Genomic DNA, 15,002 nt, shown 5'->3' on the forward strand with positions numbered 1-15,002 from the left:
CGGGGGTCCGGGCCGGGGTGCGGGGGTCCGGGCCGAGCTGCGGCGTCCGGGCCGGGGTGCGGGGGTCCGGCTTGGTGCGGCCGGGTGCGGCCGGGGTGCGGGGGTCCGGGCCGGGGTGCGGCTGCGTGCGGGGCCGGGCGCGGGAGGCCTGCGCTCCCAGACCCCCTGAGCAGGCCCCACTATCTGAAGCACTCGGTGGCCCAGATTACTTGTATTTAATACACAATGCATCATAAAACAAATCCCTCATCCTGACAGGAAGAAAATAGAACGGCTCATAGCTCGAGCCGGCCCAATTTATGGCTAAATTAAAGAAGAAGAAGAAGAAGGAGAAGGAGGGGGAAAAAAAAAAACCCTCCGACAATGGGCGCGTTGAGGAAGGGCAGGAAATCAATGGCTTCAGACCCGGGACCCTTCAGGATCCCCAGCGCCTGGCTCGGTGGGAATATCTGGCCGGGCTCGGGGTTATTTACAAAGGATTTTTCCTGTCCTCCCTACCAGGGCTGTGTGATTTTCCCCTCGAACAATGGCCATTATCTGAAATAACAGTTCAATGTCACAGATAACAGGCCGCGAACGAATCAGTCAGCACCTCCTGTCATGTCCTCCCCTCACCCCTTCTGTTGCTGTGTGGGGAACGGGGTCCCTGGCCGCTCGTGGGTGGCACGGGCGCTGGCAGGAGGGCCCCTCTGCTCCCTCCCATCGCCGAGCTGGGAACATTTGTTTTTATGAATGGAGGGTGCTTTTCTTTCTTTTTTTTTTTTTCTAATAAAAGTATTTATTTCCCGGTAACCTGTGGGTGTACCCACGCCCAGGGTAGTGTGCCAGGCGTTCGCCCTCTGCCTGCAGGGTCGTCCTGCCCTGCGTGCGACATCCCGGTGTCCCACAGAGCCCCACGGTCACCAGGCTGCGCGTCTGAAAACAAAAACCAACCCGAGTTGTCAAAGTGCTTATTTCGGCCGTGGCGTGTTCAGGGCGTCTTAACGAACAGCCTCGAAGCAGGCGACAGACACGCCGCCAGACACTCCTCGAGCGGCTCTCGCAGCCCGGTCCGCTCCTGGAGAGGCTTATATGCAAATCCTGTTTTAAAATGCCTTCTTCCAGGAGAAAAGGCGCTTCGGAAATGGAGCGCGCCCTCCTGCTGACCCAGCTAAGGATGAAGGGACTACAGGGCGTACTCGTGTTAATTACTTTAAAAAAGTGTGTGTGTGTGTGTGTGTGTGTGTGTGTGTGTGTGTGTGTGTGTGTGTGTGTGTGAGAGAGAGAGAGAGAGAGAGAGAGAGAGAGCAGCATTGAAAACTTGGAGATGTGCGCGTCAACTTGGCAGTCGGAGCTGCTGTTTTCTGGGGTTCTGACTGCTTGGTGCCAGCTGGCGCCCTCGGCCGTCCTCGCCCCTGCAGCGCCCCCCAGCCGGCCACCCCAACACCTCGCACCCCGGCACCACCCCCAGCGCCCTCCTCCTCGCCTCCTCTCTCTCTCTCTCTCTCTCTCTCTCTCTCTCTCTCTCTCTCTCTCTCTCTCTCTCTCTCTCTCTCACACACACACACACACACACACACACACACACACTCGCTCGCTCGCTCGCTCGCTTTCGGGACATCCTAACCCAGGACATTTCCCTGGGGTAAAGAAACCCTGCAGGGCGAGATCTCCCCATTGGTTGTTTACCCGAAGAAATCTACATGTTCCAGGGGGCTGGTGCATCCGTAATCAGTCTGTCCCTATAGGAGTTGGGTCTCGGCGACCTTTTTGTGACCTCTCCCGCCAGAGGAGGCTGCTGTCACTTTAAAACTCTAAAGAAAGAGGAGCCCGGCGGCTTCCGATCCCGGCGGCGGGAGACGGCCGCCTGCTCCCCGGCCCGGCTTCTTTCTGGATGGCCGCGCAGATCCTCTTTAAAGAGACAGTCGGGGCGCCCGGGAGCCCGAGGCCGAGCAGGACCCCGCGGGCTGTCGGGGCGCGGCGGCGCTGACCGGTGCGCCCCCCGCCCCGCCTCGCCCTCCGCGCGCCGAGAGCAGGGCGAGAAGTTTTAGTGGGTTTCAGATAACTTTCATTACACCTCGGGCTGATAAGAGCAAGAGAAAGTGAGAAAAGAGGGAGGTGAAGTGAGGCAGCAGGACAGTTCCGAGCTCCTTTAGGAAGGCAGAGAAAAGCCAAAACACACCAAACCCGGGTCACCCGGCCGAGAGAAGACTTCATTCCTGGTCTTAAAAAAAAAAATTACACTGTTGGCGGACAATAAATCTGAAACGCATGGTCCCGGCGAGCAGATCCTAGAGACGGACAAAGTTATCAGAAACCCACTTGGAAACCGAGACGTCAGGCTTCCTTTTTTTTTTTTTTTTTTTTTTTTAATCATCTCGAAATGTTGCCGGGGATCGTTTGAAAGGATTCCGTACAGGAGAGCTGGGGCTGCTGCTGCTTTTTACTTTGTTTAAGTCTTCTGTGATTGCCTTTTATTGCTGAGTTGAGGCCATAGAAATCTGAAGGTAAGAGAACTCAAAAAAAAAAAAAAAGAAAAGAAAAAAATGCCTAGCGAGCCGAGGGGAGCGGCGTGCGCCCCGCGCCTCTCCGGCCCGCGCCTCTCCGGCCCCGCGCCTCGCCGGCCCGGCCGCCCCTGGCCGCTGCTGCCGACCGGGCGCTGGACGCGGGGCCTCCCGGCTCTCCGGCCTCCGTCCGCTGCCGGCCCTCCCTGCGCGCTCTGGCCGGCGGGCTCGGGGACGCACAAGGTGGGGTTGCCAAAATCTGAATTCCTGGCACCGGCCACGCGACTTTGGAGCGCCTTTCGGCCGAGTTCCACCTTGCCAAGTAGCAGCTTTGCTGTCCAACATTGCGCGCTGCTTCGGGACAAAGTCACAGTCGGACCCTTTGGCTACATTCTGGGGAAGTCGGGTTTTTTTTTTCCCCCTTTCCCCCTCCTTTCCTTTTGCTGTTGGGTTTTTGAAGGGGTCTTTCTCCGAAGTCCACCTGAAGTGTGTGTGTGTGTGTGTGTGTGTGTGTGTGTGTGTGTGTGTGTGTGTTTAAAGCTATCTTTGGAACTTGACAGCTTTTAAAAACACAGGAGTGTGGTAGATGAAATAATGGAAGATGTGTCGTTCCTGTATTTTATTCAAGATTCCCGAGACGATGAAGACATTGGGGAGACAAATGCAATTGTGCAAATCAAAAGTGGATCATTCACTCACGCTGGGGGGTGGGGAGACGTTGCAGCAGTGGGGCCAGCTTTTGTCTTGGGGTGGGAATATTGGGAGTAAAAGATTTAATAATATGTTGGTGAAATCTTTGAATGATCGTGTAACCGATTATGTAAAAAAATTCTTTGAAAATGAACCTTTTAAAAATTAATTTTTCTGTTGACAGTGGCAATGGCAATAATGTTAACACAGAGTAAAATTACAGCTAGAATTTTCCTGTGCGGTGTATAGAATACTTCGTTGCCTGCCGAGCTAAGGGGCTCATGCTTCTTGACTTTGAAATTAGCAAGTTTTCCACCTCTTTCTGCAAATAAGACATGGGGCTGGTGTTGCGTTTCACGGACTTACCCTATTTCCTTTATTAAATATTTCTCTGGTGTGTCAGTAGCACTGCCTCTTTCTCTCCCCTTCTCTCTCTCTCTGTCTCTTTCCTAGTCAAGAAAACAAACAAAAGCTCACCAGAAATCACAGAAACACACCACTCAGTGTTGGCTTTTTTGAAACGCCCGTCCCTGTTGTTATTTATGTGCCTTTTCAACATCTGGGAAGAGGAGCAAGTCCCGAGCTGCTCTTAGAATTACTCAGCATTGGGAGTTGAAGAAACATGTAAAAGTTTGTAATTTCGTAAAACACAGGTTGTTAAAACTTGTCCTCACTAAAGAAGGCATGAAAGTGTTCCTTTCTGTTGTGGATGGTGTGTGTGAATGTCCTGGGGAAGACCAGGGAGTGTGTGTGTGTGTGTGTGTGTGTGTATGTGTGCGCTCACATGCAAGTGCTTAGAAATCACTGTCTCTATCTTTTCTTTTGCTTTTTCTTTCTTAAATTGTGGGAAGACTCCCTGCCCCATAGTGGAAGGCTTGTTCATGGTGCCTCTTGACTAGAACCCTCAGCATGCTGGGTTCTTCTTGAAGTTTATGGTGAGTTAAGGACTTGACTCTGCAATTGGGGATAACCCAGATTCTGTGCAAAATTGCTTCTGGTTACAGACCCAAACTTAAACCTCGATGTGGGCATAGAGGCGGCAGTTCCAGGAGGGTTGTTCAATTCCTTATTTTTTGGTTCTAGAGTGTGTTGTTTAGTCCTGGATAGGAAACTTCCTCAAGTTTGAATTGTAACTGACTGATGCAACATTACCAGCCAACCAAGTCTTCAGCTTTTAGAATGTGTGTTAAAAGATTGTTCTTAGCAACTTATGCATGCAAAACCTGAAAAACGGAACTTTTCCATTGTAATTGTTGTTTGGTGAGTGCCCTACAAGACAGGCCAAATGTGAAATCTCATGAAAACCAGCAATGCTAAACCATATACAATATTGCAGTGTGTTCAAATATTCCTATGTGTTTTTACCTGTTCACACGCCAGCTTTGTTATTTCACATTCTAGACGTAATGCCGCATCCTGCATTGACATATTGTCTAAAACGCAGGCTGTCATACTCCACATGAGTGTTTACCTGCCAACTGCTTTCATTTGTTTTCTGCTTTTGTTCAGAGGCCTCTGCGAAAATCGGCTTCTTTCCGTTAAAGGTGTCATTTGTTTTGAGGTGATGAGATGCAAATGAGGGAAAAGAGTTCAGTAAGATTCTGATTCAAGTTTTAAAACTGAATTAGTAAAGTGCCCAAATGTGAAAATGTACACGTCAATGAGAAGGCTATGTGGTTGTGGAGTGTTGACTGTGCAGTGATCTAGGCCCAAGGACTGACTGTCTAGAAATATTTTCTTAATATGTACCGTTAAATGTTTTTTATAAAAATCACTTTGGATACTATTAAGTCAATAATGCAGGTATTAGTAAGGAAACAAGCATCTTGGAAAGCCAATCTATCAGCTTCCATAAGTTGTAGCTGCTTTCTTCCTTTCTGAAGCAGCAGTCCATTTTCATTTCCGGGATAATTTGGTGTGCGTGCTGTTTGATTCTTTAAGTGTTCAAAGGAGGAGTAAACATTTCGGTAAACATTTTCGAGTAGCTAAGCATAGTATGTTAATGAGTGGGCCGAGATGCCCAGTGACTGTTCTCATCTTCTTGCAGATCTTGGATGAGTTTTGCAATGTGAAGTTCTGCATAGACGCCAGTCAAGCAGATGTGGGAAGCTGGCTCAAGTACATCAGGTTCGCCGGCTGTCAGGACCAGCACAACCTCGTTGCATGCCAGGTAGATGACCAGGTATGTGCTCAAGGTTTTCTTTCTTTCTTTGAGAGCACTGAAGTAGCAGTGAAGCCCGAGGAATAAAAGCAACAGTGAGCTGCAGTAGCCCCTCGTGGCTTGCTTGTTGACGGGGAGAGGTGCCGCACACGGACGTGGGAGATGCAGAGCAAAATCCTTTGCAGGATTACTGTCTCGGAGTAGTTTATTCACTCTGTGCTGGTCTCCATCCTAAATGGTCCAGTTTTCTTACTGCGATTGAATGATTTGGAAATCCAACATTTCTTTGTTTACTACCCTTTACGGTTTTCTCTACTATCACGGTCGATCTATTCATGGAATGTACTGAACTAATCAAGAATGTTTAATTTATGCAGAAATTGGAAGTGATAGATTTGAAATGTTATATAGGTTTTTTTTTTTTAAACAGTGAGTAGATATGTGTCTGTGATATCTGTGAGCTCATCTGATTTTGCATTTTATGTTGCTTGTCCAATTTTAAGTGAGAACTTTTGCTTTCAAGTTAATCAAAATACTCTTTTATTCCTTTTTGTATATGTGGAAAAGTTTTAAAATGTCACTGCTGGAAATTGCTTTGTGACATTAGGGAGGACTGTGTGGTGAGGCTGACTTTAATAACAGTAACTATGAAATAAAAATCAGGAAAATATCAGGAATCATACTTCACACTTGATAAAATTAGATTACAAATCTTGTAATTCAGTGTGACAATACTAAAAATAACCGGAAGTTCAGCATGTTAATTTTTGTCTTATAGACATCATTGTGTTAAAATTAAGTCATGTTATAATCATCTATTTCTTTTAACCCAATGGTTACCTAAATCACATATGTTTTTAAGATCAAATTGAAATTGTTGCTTGGGAAATCTGGTCTGAAATCGCCACCAAGAAAAAGAAAAGTTTTACGTTAGATGTTTCCAGTTGAGAGCTGTTAAATAAAGCTAGCCTCGTGTGGGCTGAGAGTCTTTCAATCATCGTTGTGAGATTATTATTTGGCATCTTACCAGCTACCAGATAATTTTTACTGGCTAAACTATAGAAGAGGTAATAAATTGTAAAATTAGATTTAAATGGGAATCATTTTAAAATCTTCAACATATATCAAAAATAATAAACCTATCAATTGTTTTTTTTTCCCTTTGCCATAAGAAAACAAGAGGCATTATCGACAAGGGAAAGCATTATTAAATTAGCTATTGATTGTGAGCAGAAAATAGCCCAGCTCAATCATGTGAGTTACTGTCATGCTCTCAGCAACACTCTCCTGAGTGCCCGCTCTTCGTACATGTGGGAATTACAAAGGTGCTGTTAGTGAGCACATGCATGCTGTGTTCCTTAAACAAGGACTGGCAGAACCTCAAGAGATAGTCTTAAGAGACATTATAACTCTGATTCACTCTCCAGACCCAGTCACAATGGGAGTTGCTGCATTAGAACTTTCGTGGAACTGGTGAGAATTTGAGAATGGGACTTGTAATCCATACAAGTCGACTTACAGTCATTTTATTCACTTAATGTTTATAAATCTAATATTTTATAACAAATAGACTATTGTCATTGGAAATCTAAATCTTTTTCAATAAAAAGAAACTTTTTTCTTAAGTATGGATTAGAATGTTCATTCACATAGGTATTTGTAATTTTGTCATGGTTAATTTTAAGTGCACATTATAAAGTGTATGTTTTCAAAAGAAAATGTGCTGGGATTATAGTTGAGTGAATATCATGTTTACTTATTTTAACTGCAGAACCAGGGAAAATAGTTAAGCAGGAAAATATAAGATCAATTTGAGGCTCATACTTATGTCTTTAAGTACTCATTTTGAAGTTCTGTATTATGATAGCAAAAATCTAGGGTAGCAATAGAGTGCATATCAAATAACATAATTGTGAAATTGATATTACATGGTCATGTATGTTCACTCATAAACAACAAGAAAAGAATGTCAGAGGCAAAAGTCAGATTTATGTGATGGGTGTATATGTATACAGTTACACGTAGCCAAGCTGACAAGACAAAGGAGAGCAGACACCTGGATGGTGTAGGTGTATATTGTAAGTATTCATTTATAAACTCATATGCATATTTCTAAAAGCCAATCAAAGTGAGCAGTTCTGGCCAGCTTTGGACTGTGGGTGCTGGTCTGGGGATGGGGAGAGGACAGCGTCTACAGAGATGCCCAGGTCTGTGCCACCGTCACGTGGTGAAGCTCTTCCTTACCATCCAGACACAGACCGAGGGGCACCACCAACTCCCCTGGGACACACAGAAGGGCACTGGGCGCACTGGCCCAGGGGCTGTCGGAAAGCTTGCTTCTTTCTCTTGAATCATCCCTCTCTAGAGTTTATAAAGTTAACTTTAGGAAAAGAACAGGCACAAGTCCTGTGCTCTAGAAAGAAGGAGTTGCAGGTGAGGCTTGCAGCTCAATCCAGTCATGGCAATAATTAGGTCACTTAGCAAAGAAGGAAAAAGACTTCCCAGAACAAAACAAGAGTGTGTGAGTTAGAGTTCCCTTTTGCAAAGACATAGATTTTTTTTCCTTAAATCCAGTGTTAAAGGTCACATGGAATCAATGAAGGTCCGTTTTACAACGGTGGAGAGTATGAGGGGGTTCAGTCGAGGCCAAGAGTGCGCTTGCTAAGATGGTGAGAGTCAGAGGGCAGTGGGACTGTCGAGACACGTGTGCTGGGCAAAAGCAGTATTTCATTTAATTGGAGATGAAGAAATTCTTAGAAACAGCATGGATTTGGGCTTGTAAGAAAAGTTGATAAAGATGTGATCTCTTTTGTATCATAAAAGGTAAACACAAACATCGTTTAATTGACGTCTTTCCCAGTATCTTTCTGCAAGCATTTTATTTAAGGGGATTTTCTTGAGTTTAAATTTCCCAATAGATTTCTGTGAGTTACGTTATCTCAGATTTTGTTTTTCCAGACTAGAACGAGTATTGAGGTGTTGACTTTCTGGATAATGCTGCCTCGAAAGATGTGAATTTCGTGATGTTCTTTCAGAGGTCCCTGGGATCCCCTGTGTCGGAGTTACTGCGGGGATGGTGTTGGAGGCATAGGATTGTCACTAAGAAGCTTTAGCTCCTGGTGGATGTCTTGATTCACGCCTTGAAAACACTGCATTAACTATGGGAATTTATCTTTCTAAATATGATAGAAAGTGAGACCACAGTCAGGTCACAGCACAGTGGATGCGTTCGAGCCCCCTTGGCCCTTGGCCTTCCTCCCTCCTTTCTGCGCAGGCCTGCCCGGCTCCAGTGCCGGGCGCAGCAGTGGGCTGGACATTTCTATGGAGACACGTGAAGCCTAAATGCGTTCCTGTTGTAGCCCTGCGCAGTTGGCCTGGTTGCCTTCAAGGGGAAGAGCAGCACAGGGGCGCTGGCAGCGCGCAGGGACGGGAGCTCTTGCAGGCCCACGGACACCAGCGTGCACGCAGCTCTTCTCCCCATTCTGGCCAGTGCCACTTACACCCAGGAGCACCCAGTTGTTTACTGTCAGTAGGCCAAGCATCTTGACGATTTCCCGAGCTGCTTCTTTGAGAGTCTAGATATTTCTGTGTCTTTCCTTTGAAGCCTTTCAGATATCTTGCTTTTACAAATGATTTTGGTTGGTGGATGAAGAACACAACCATTTTAGCTTTGGGAATGCTCTGCTCTGGCTTCTCCTTCCACACCTTTCCCCTGCCAACCAGGGATGACTGTGCTATTCACCCATACACCCCCTGGCTGCCCCAGGCAGTGCCAGTTCTCTGCTTGAACCACATGCGGCAGGACGGAGTCAGAGAGGTCACGAGGCCCGGTCCATGGCTTGCACAGGGCCTCTCTCTGCCCCTGTAACTGGAGTGACCGGGTGTGTGCTGTGGGGTAGCATTTTACCTATGCACGTATTTAACACACGTGCTTAGGAGAGGACAGAATTTCCTTCAAGCTCCTGGCCTGCCTTGACATGGTCTTTAAGTGGAATAAAGTTCTCAGAAATCCAAGACGTTATTAATCTTGTCATTTACACAAGGTGATAAGTCTTTTCATTTTAAACAGGCCCTTGACAGCTGGTATTTAGTAAGTAAAATAAGAGAAGTCTGCTGTTTGCTCTGAGTGGGAAGAAATGTGTCAATAAGAGATGACCGAATGCCCGGAGCATATGCTGAAGGCCTGAGAGATGGGAGAATGAGCGCCCCCAGTGCACAGCGTCAGCATTCAGTGGGGGGCTTGGCCAGCCCCCTCGTGGTTCATGAACAGCAGGGCTGCAGTGCCCCCCAAGTGCACAGCGTCAGCATTCAGTGGGGGGCTTGGCCAGCCCCCTCGTGGTTCATGAACAGCAGGGCTGCAGTGCCCTCCAAGTGCACAGCGTCAGCATTCAGTGGGGGGCTCGGCCAGCACCCTCGTGGTTCATGAACAGCAGCAGGGCTGCAGTGCTGTTAGTTGGAGCGGGTGTTGTTCTCGTGTGTGCTCTACCTTGTAAAGTTTTAACTGCTTCCAGGGCCATCGTGGCTGATTTGGCACGCCCTCTCTCGCTCTCCTCGGTCCACAGGCATGGCTCCATCAGGTTGCTGGGACACCAGCATCGTGTGTCACTGCAGGGTTCGTGCAGTATTATGGTTATTATTGGGCTTTTTTTAACTGAGGAAAAAGGCATCCACTTCGCTGTGCCATCCAACCCATACATTTGGTGCAAAACAGGGAAAATCAGCTGTGTCTAAAGCAGAGATGTCATTTGCTAGTCTGTTTATACTTTAAAAATTGTGTGTCTACTGTCAGGTAATTTGTTAATTTGCTTTTCCTTTGCAATAATTTTTGTCCACATTTTATGTGACTTCCTTTGATGTTAAAATTATTATTGGCTTTGGGCATTTTCTCTGCTTTGCTTTTAAGTCAAGTTCCACTTTTATACCAACGTTATGCTCTGCTGTTTTAAGATGAATGCCAGCTGGCGTTGCCCGGAGAGCCTGGCTTTGTGAGCAGTGCTGAAGCTGACTTTGGGGGGACGTTGTCTGGTTGATAAGTCACTTCCTTCACTCAGTGAGGAAACTGTCCCAGACACAGTTTGCCATTTGATATTCACAGGGTAAGACAAACAACACCCTCCTCTTCTCCCACCAAAAAAAAAAAAAGGAAAAATTACCTTCATATAGTAATGCCAACGATACAACCTTGACGCTCACACATAACAGGAGTTTTGTTAAGGTTCACAGGCCATATAAGTTGAAAAAGTTGTTGACTTGGCATTCCCACATACACATCACCTTTCATTCGGGAAGGCCTCAAGGCATCACACCCGCAGTAGACTCCAGCTGTTTTTGAGATGGTGCCAGAAACAGAGTTATCAGAACACTTTATGGGCCATCAAGGATGAGAGCCTGCTGGTCAAGGACGCGGCCGGTGCCTGCAGCTCGTAAAGCCCCAGGATGGTCCTTTGCTTCCTTGTAGAGTGATGATGGCGCAAGTACCAATGGCCAGAAACCAGTCTGGGTCATGAGAGCACTTTCTTAGGACCAGACAGGATAGCCCCGCCAAGGACAGGTGCCCTGAGACCTCTGTGAAGAGGTTAGAGGGTTACCCGGTGTAGGCTCTGGGTATGCCACACGCATCTTCGCTACTGCCCCATTTACGCGAGTCAGAACCAACGGTTAACCTGTGTTTTCTTTTACTCAGTACATTGAACATGCTTTTCTCTTTATGCGATCCGTCAAAAGATAGAGATATGAAGAAAAAGTTTCCAAAATTATCTTGTTTCAAGGGATACATTTGTTTATCATTTTGGAAGTGAATATATGGCAAGACAATATTAGATTGTTGCCAGTTTTAATTTTTCTGTCTTTCGACTGCAACACTCAAGGCTTTCTCTTTGAAGGAGGTAAGGGTGGTCCTTGGTCAGGCTTAGCATAATCAAACTTCTAATCTGTCGGACAAATTTATGCTCTGTCATCGATCTGTTTGCTAAGATGCTTTCTTTACCTCCTCCTAATTCGGTCCAGAATAAATAGGTGGGTGTTCTACCTGCCAAAACCCAAGGTCGACAGCGTCCCTGCCTTCCTGCGCCGCTAGGCTTGATGAGGGATCCTGGTCCCTGTTGCCATCACAGCGACACATGTCGCATTTGAGGACAGGATGCTCTGTAGTCGAGACTGACAGATGTGTGTTCATATCAAATGTTGACTTTGTTGAGTTGTGTAAACTGTCCCCTGCCTCCTGCCACCCACACGTGGCTCCTTCTCAGCTCTTCCTAACTGCACAAAAGAGGACTTCAGACCAAATGTTGAGAGCTAAAGGAGGAAGAAAGCAGCTGGTAACTTCAAAGTGAAAAGACAGCAATTGTCTGAAAATGTTGTTTCTGGGTCCAAAGTTTTCTGGGAGTTCATTTCTGTATTATTTCAATTATTGCAACTTCCTGAATAGGTTGAAGGTCACTCATAATTCACACTTCTGTCATTTTCAGACATGCCAAATGTAGCCTAATAAGCATAAATAAAACTTCCAATGCTGGCCCAGGAAAAGTAAACGGGGATTCGTAACAATGACGCCTTGTTCGTCCTTTGCAAAGTAACTGACTTGCTGGCTTGCCTTCTTGTTTGTCCCCTGATACGCAGAATTTGTCTTTCTTCTCACTAGCATAAGCTTGGTACTTGAAATAGGTGGAAACATAACCAGGTGGATAGCAAGACTGTTTTGCTGGTTTGCGGGTTTTCCTGTTTTATAGGATAAAAAGCAAGAGCCACAGTAGTATCACTTTACAAGTATCATGGTGCTATCGTTTATATGATGGAGGGTTTGAACGCAGGTCTTGACAATATGAAATAGAATTAGCCTGCACGTTTTTCATGACGTATTATCAGAATGCGTTTGAATGCCCACACTACCTACAGCATTATCCTTTGGGAATTAAACAAAGAGATTGAATATATAATTATATAGGATTAATTCCCATTAATTTCAAATTCATCACTTTTAATATAGTAGTGTCTAACATAATATGTAGTAAATATAGCTTACGTGGCATACATGGAGAATTTTCTATGTCACTGAGCTCAAATGTGAGCTTGCTAGGGTTTTTATATTTTTAAAGATTTCCCCAAACAAAATCCTGGCCGCATTGGTATATAATAGATAAGCTATCGAGTATGTCCAGGCACATGTGTACTTCATAAAACCTCATGTGAAGGTGTACGTTTCAATGTGGATGTGGAGTGACACACGTCACCACTGCCCCTTGTTGCTAGCTTAGCCTTGGCACTACCAACCGCATCGACTCTCCTGTTACTTGGAATTGGTTTCAAGATTTGACGGAAATGGATTCATATGCAAGCTATGCTTAGAGTATGTACTTCTTGTCTGAAGGTATAATGTTGTATTTGTGCTTTAAGTTACGAATCTTAGCAATAGTGTAAATGAACACTATGGACACTTGAATGGCTTGAAGTTCTTTAAAAGTTCACAAATGTCACTAGTGTGCTATTTTAACAACCTCAAAAATAAAAGAATACAGAGAGATCTCTTATCAAAACACTTTCCTAATGAATTGAGGTTTCCAGAGATCCAAACACAGAATGCAGACTTACCAAGACAGAAACGCAGATTTGTGGTGAGAGGAAAAAGCCCCACAGATACTGGGAAAATACAACTTTTATATGATAGAATGAAAATCTTATCAGAAATTTCAAAAGTTTGAAGTGTTTGAGAGTTAGGTCATATTCATAACTTGTTGTATTTCTGGATTTGGGTCTTAGCTGCCAGATAGAATGTGCTGGAGGAGTTAACACAGTCTAAACATATTTGTCAACACTTTTTCATCCAATGGATTTGCACACAGCCCTCTATTCTTGCATGTGCAGTAGGCTCCGTCCCTTCTCCCTTCGCCCCATCTTTGGAAGGATCTTTTCCTTCTCTTGTAGCATTCTGTGAGAGTCAGAAGAACAGAAAGGGAACAGGCTTTTTGTTTCCGTTCAGACTGCAGTGTCTGGATGTTGAGGCTGCCTTCCTGCGTGTGATGGACTCAGCTCCACTGTCCGATTCAGACCCTTCCCTTTGGGTCCCCAGCCCTTCTTTTGCTCATAAACTCCCCCATGGGAGAAGAGTCCCGTTAACCCTTTCATTGACTTAACACAGTGATTGACTGCCTTCCATTTTTTCCCCAACAGAAAAACCAGGGAGATTTTATTAGCAGTGTTTTTGCTTCTGGTTCACAGCTCAGACAACAGATAATTCATATGACTGCAGCATAGCTGCGAGTTTGAGATTATACTGATTTTAAAGGCATCCTGATGGTTTGTATAAGCGTAGTCTAACATATTTGCTATACACAGCTATGAGAAAATCTGCATAAATTCTGTTCTTTGCTTCATTTTTATTTGATAAAAATCTCTATTTTATGACCTAGAAGTGCAGCTGGTTCTCCCATGACTATATCCCGTCATCTCCGGATGGATTGGTTTCAAAGCACCAATTTCTAAAAATTATTCTCTCCTCTTCTTGAAGGCTTATTATTGATGAAAAGCAAACTATATTCATAAATAGGTAGCTCAGTTTAGAAGAGTCTAAATTATTTTGGGGGCCATTGCAAGCAGAGGGGGAGACTATGGCTCTGACTGTCTCACCATCTTCAGAGGTGAGCGAGAATGAGGTGTACAGGCAGTGGTGACACCTTGAGAGAACTGGCTTGGTTAGGCTGGGTAGGACGGGCCTCCGGGCACCTTCTTCCTGCTGTGTGGGGGAGCGTGCCCAGGATCTGCCCTCATTATGTCTGCTGCTCGCCAGTTTCATGAGTACCATAAAAAATCACTTAAAATCGAAAAGAACACCCTGAAGTTTAAAATCCACTCTGCCTTGCCTCGCTTCTCATGGCCTGGAATGTCACCTTTTACCTCCAGTAAATAAAGCCAACATCAACATCTTCGGTGTCTTTTATTTTTTATGCACTCAATATTCTTCACATGACAATCTGGACACTTAAGGGGAAATTATGGTAGTGATCTATGTCCAGGCAAAGGGAATTGTCTTTATAATATATGGTTACAGTGTAGCCATCATTTTCTTTTGTTCCTTGGACTGCTCACATTGGATTGAGCACATCTGAAATGGAATTAAAAGAGGCATGATTAATAGTGGACTAGAAGGCGTGGTGCTACTGGAATCCTTTCTTAAAGGGCCTGGCTTGCCTGTCCCAGCACCATTCCCCAGCAGACAGCGGCACCTTGTCTGTCTGGCAGGTGCTGTCTCTCTCCACCTCTCTGTTTCTGAGAAGCCAGCAAAAAGTTGTAAGATGTCACAATTGAAATGGCAACCTGTTGTTGGAGAGGAAACTAAGAAGTTAAACCTGCAAGAGGTGATAGAGGTGGTAGGAAGAGCCATTGTTTTCCAAGGGGAAATGGGACTTCAGAGAGGCGCAGGGCTCCCCTGCGCGTTTAGCCGCAAGGCTGAGGGGAAAGAGCCGAATTCACACATTCTTATGACTTTAAATCTGGTAACATTTTACACAGAACTGTACTTCTCTGTACTTCCAAAGAAGAGACAAGGTGAAAGTTAGGTGTAAGACACAACCTTAAAATTTACTATCTAAAAACAAGAAAGACAAAACGGAAACAACTTATAGTAAGAAATAATTTTCTTTCTAAGAATAACCTGTTCCCTATCTATGAACAGA

At 45.2% G+C, this 15,002-nt stretch overlaps 1 protein-coding gene across 3 annotated transcripts in view; it reads left to right on the forward strand.

Annotated features, from left to right (window-relative positions):
- Window positions 1-15,002, forward strand: part of MECOM (MDS1 and EVI1 complex locus) — a 538,986-nt gene that overhangs the window by 476,556 nt on the left and 47,428 nt on the right. For all 3 annotated transcript variants that reach the window (XM_040986388.1, XM_040986389.1, XM_040986391.1), the window contains exon 3: window positions 5,221-5,355. In XM_040986388.1, coding sequence (XP_040842322.1) covers window positions 5,221-5,355 — 135 coding nt within the window. The remainder of the gene's footprint in view (window positions 1-5,220; window positions 5,356-15,002) is intronic.

The sequence above is a fragment of the Ochotona curzoniae genome, unplaced genomic scaffold (assembly GCF_017591425.1).
Source record: "Ochotona curzoniae isolate NIBS_2020 unplaced genomic scaffold, NIBS_Ocur_1.0 contig_4504, whole genome shotgun sequence".
In the NCBI taxonomy this organism is placed as follows: Eukaryota; Metazoa; Chordata; class Mammalia; order Lagomorpha; family Ochotonidae; genus Ochotona; species Ochotona curzoniae.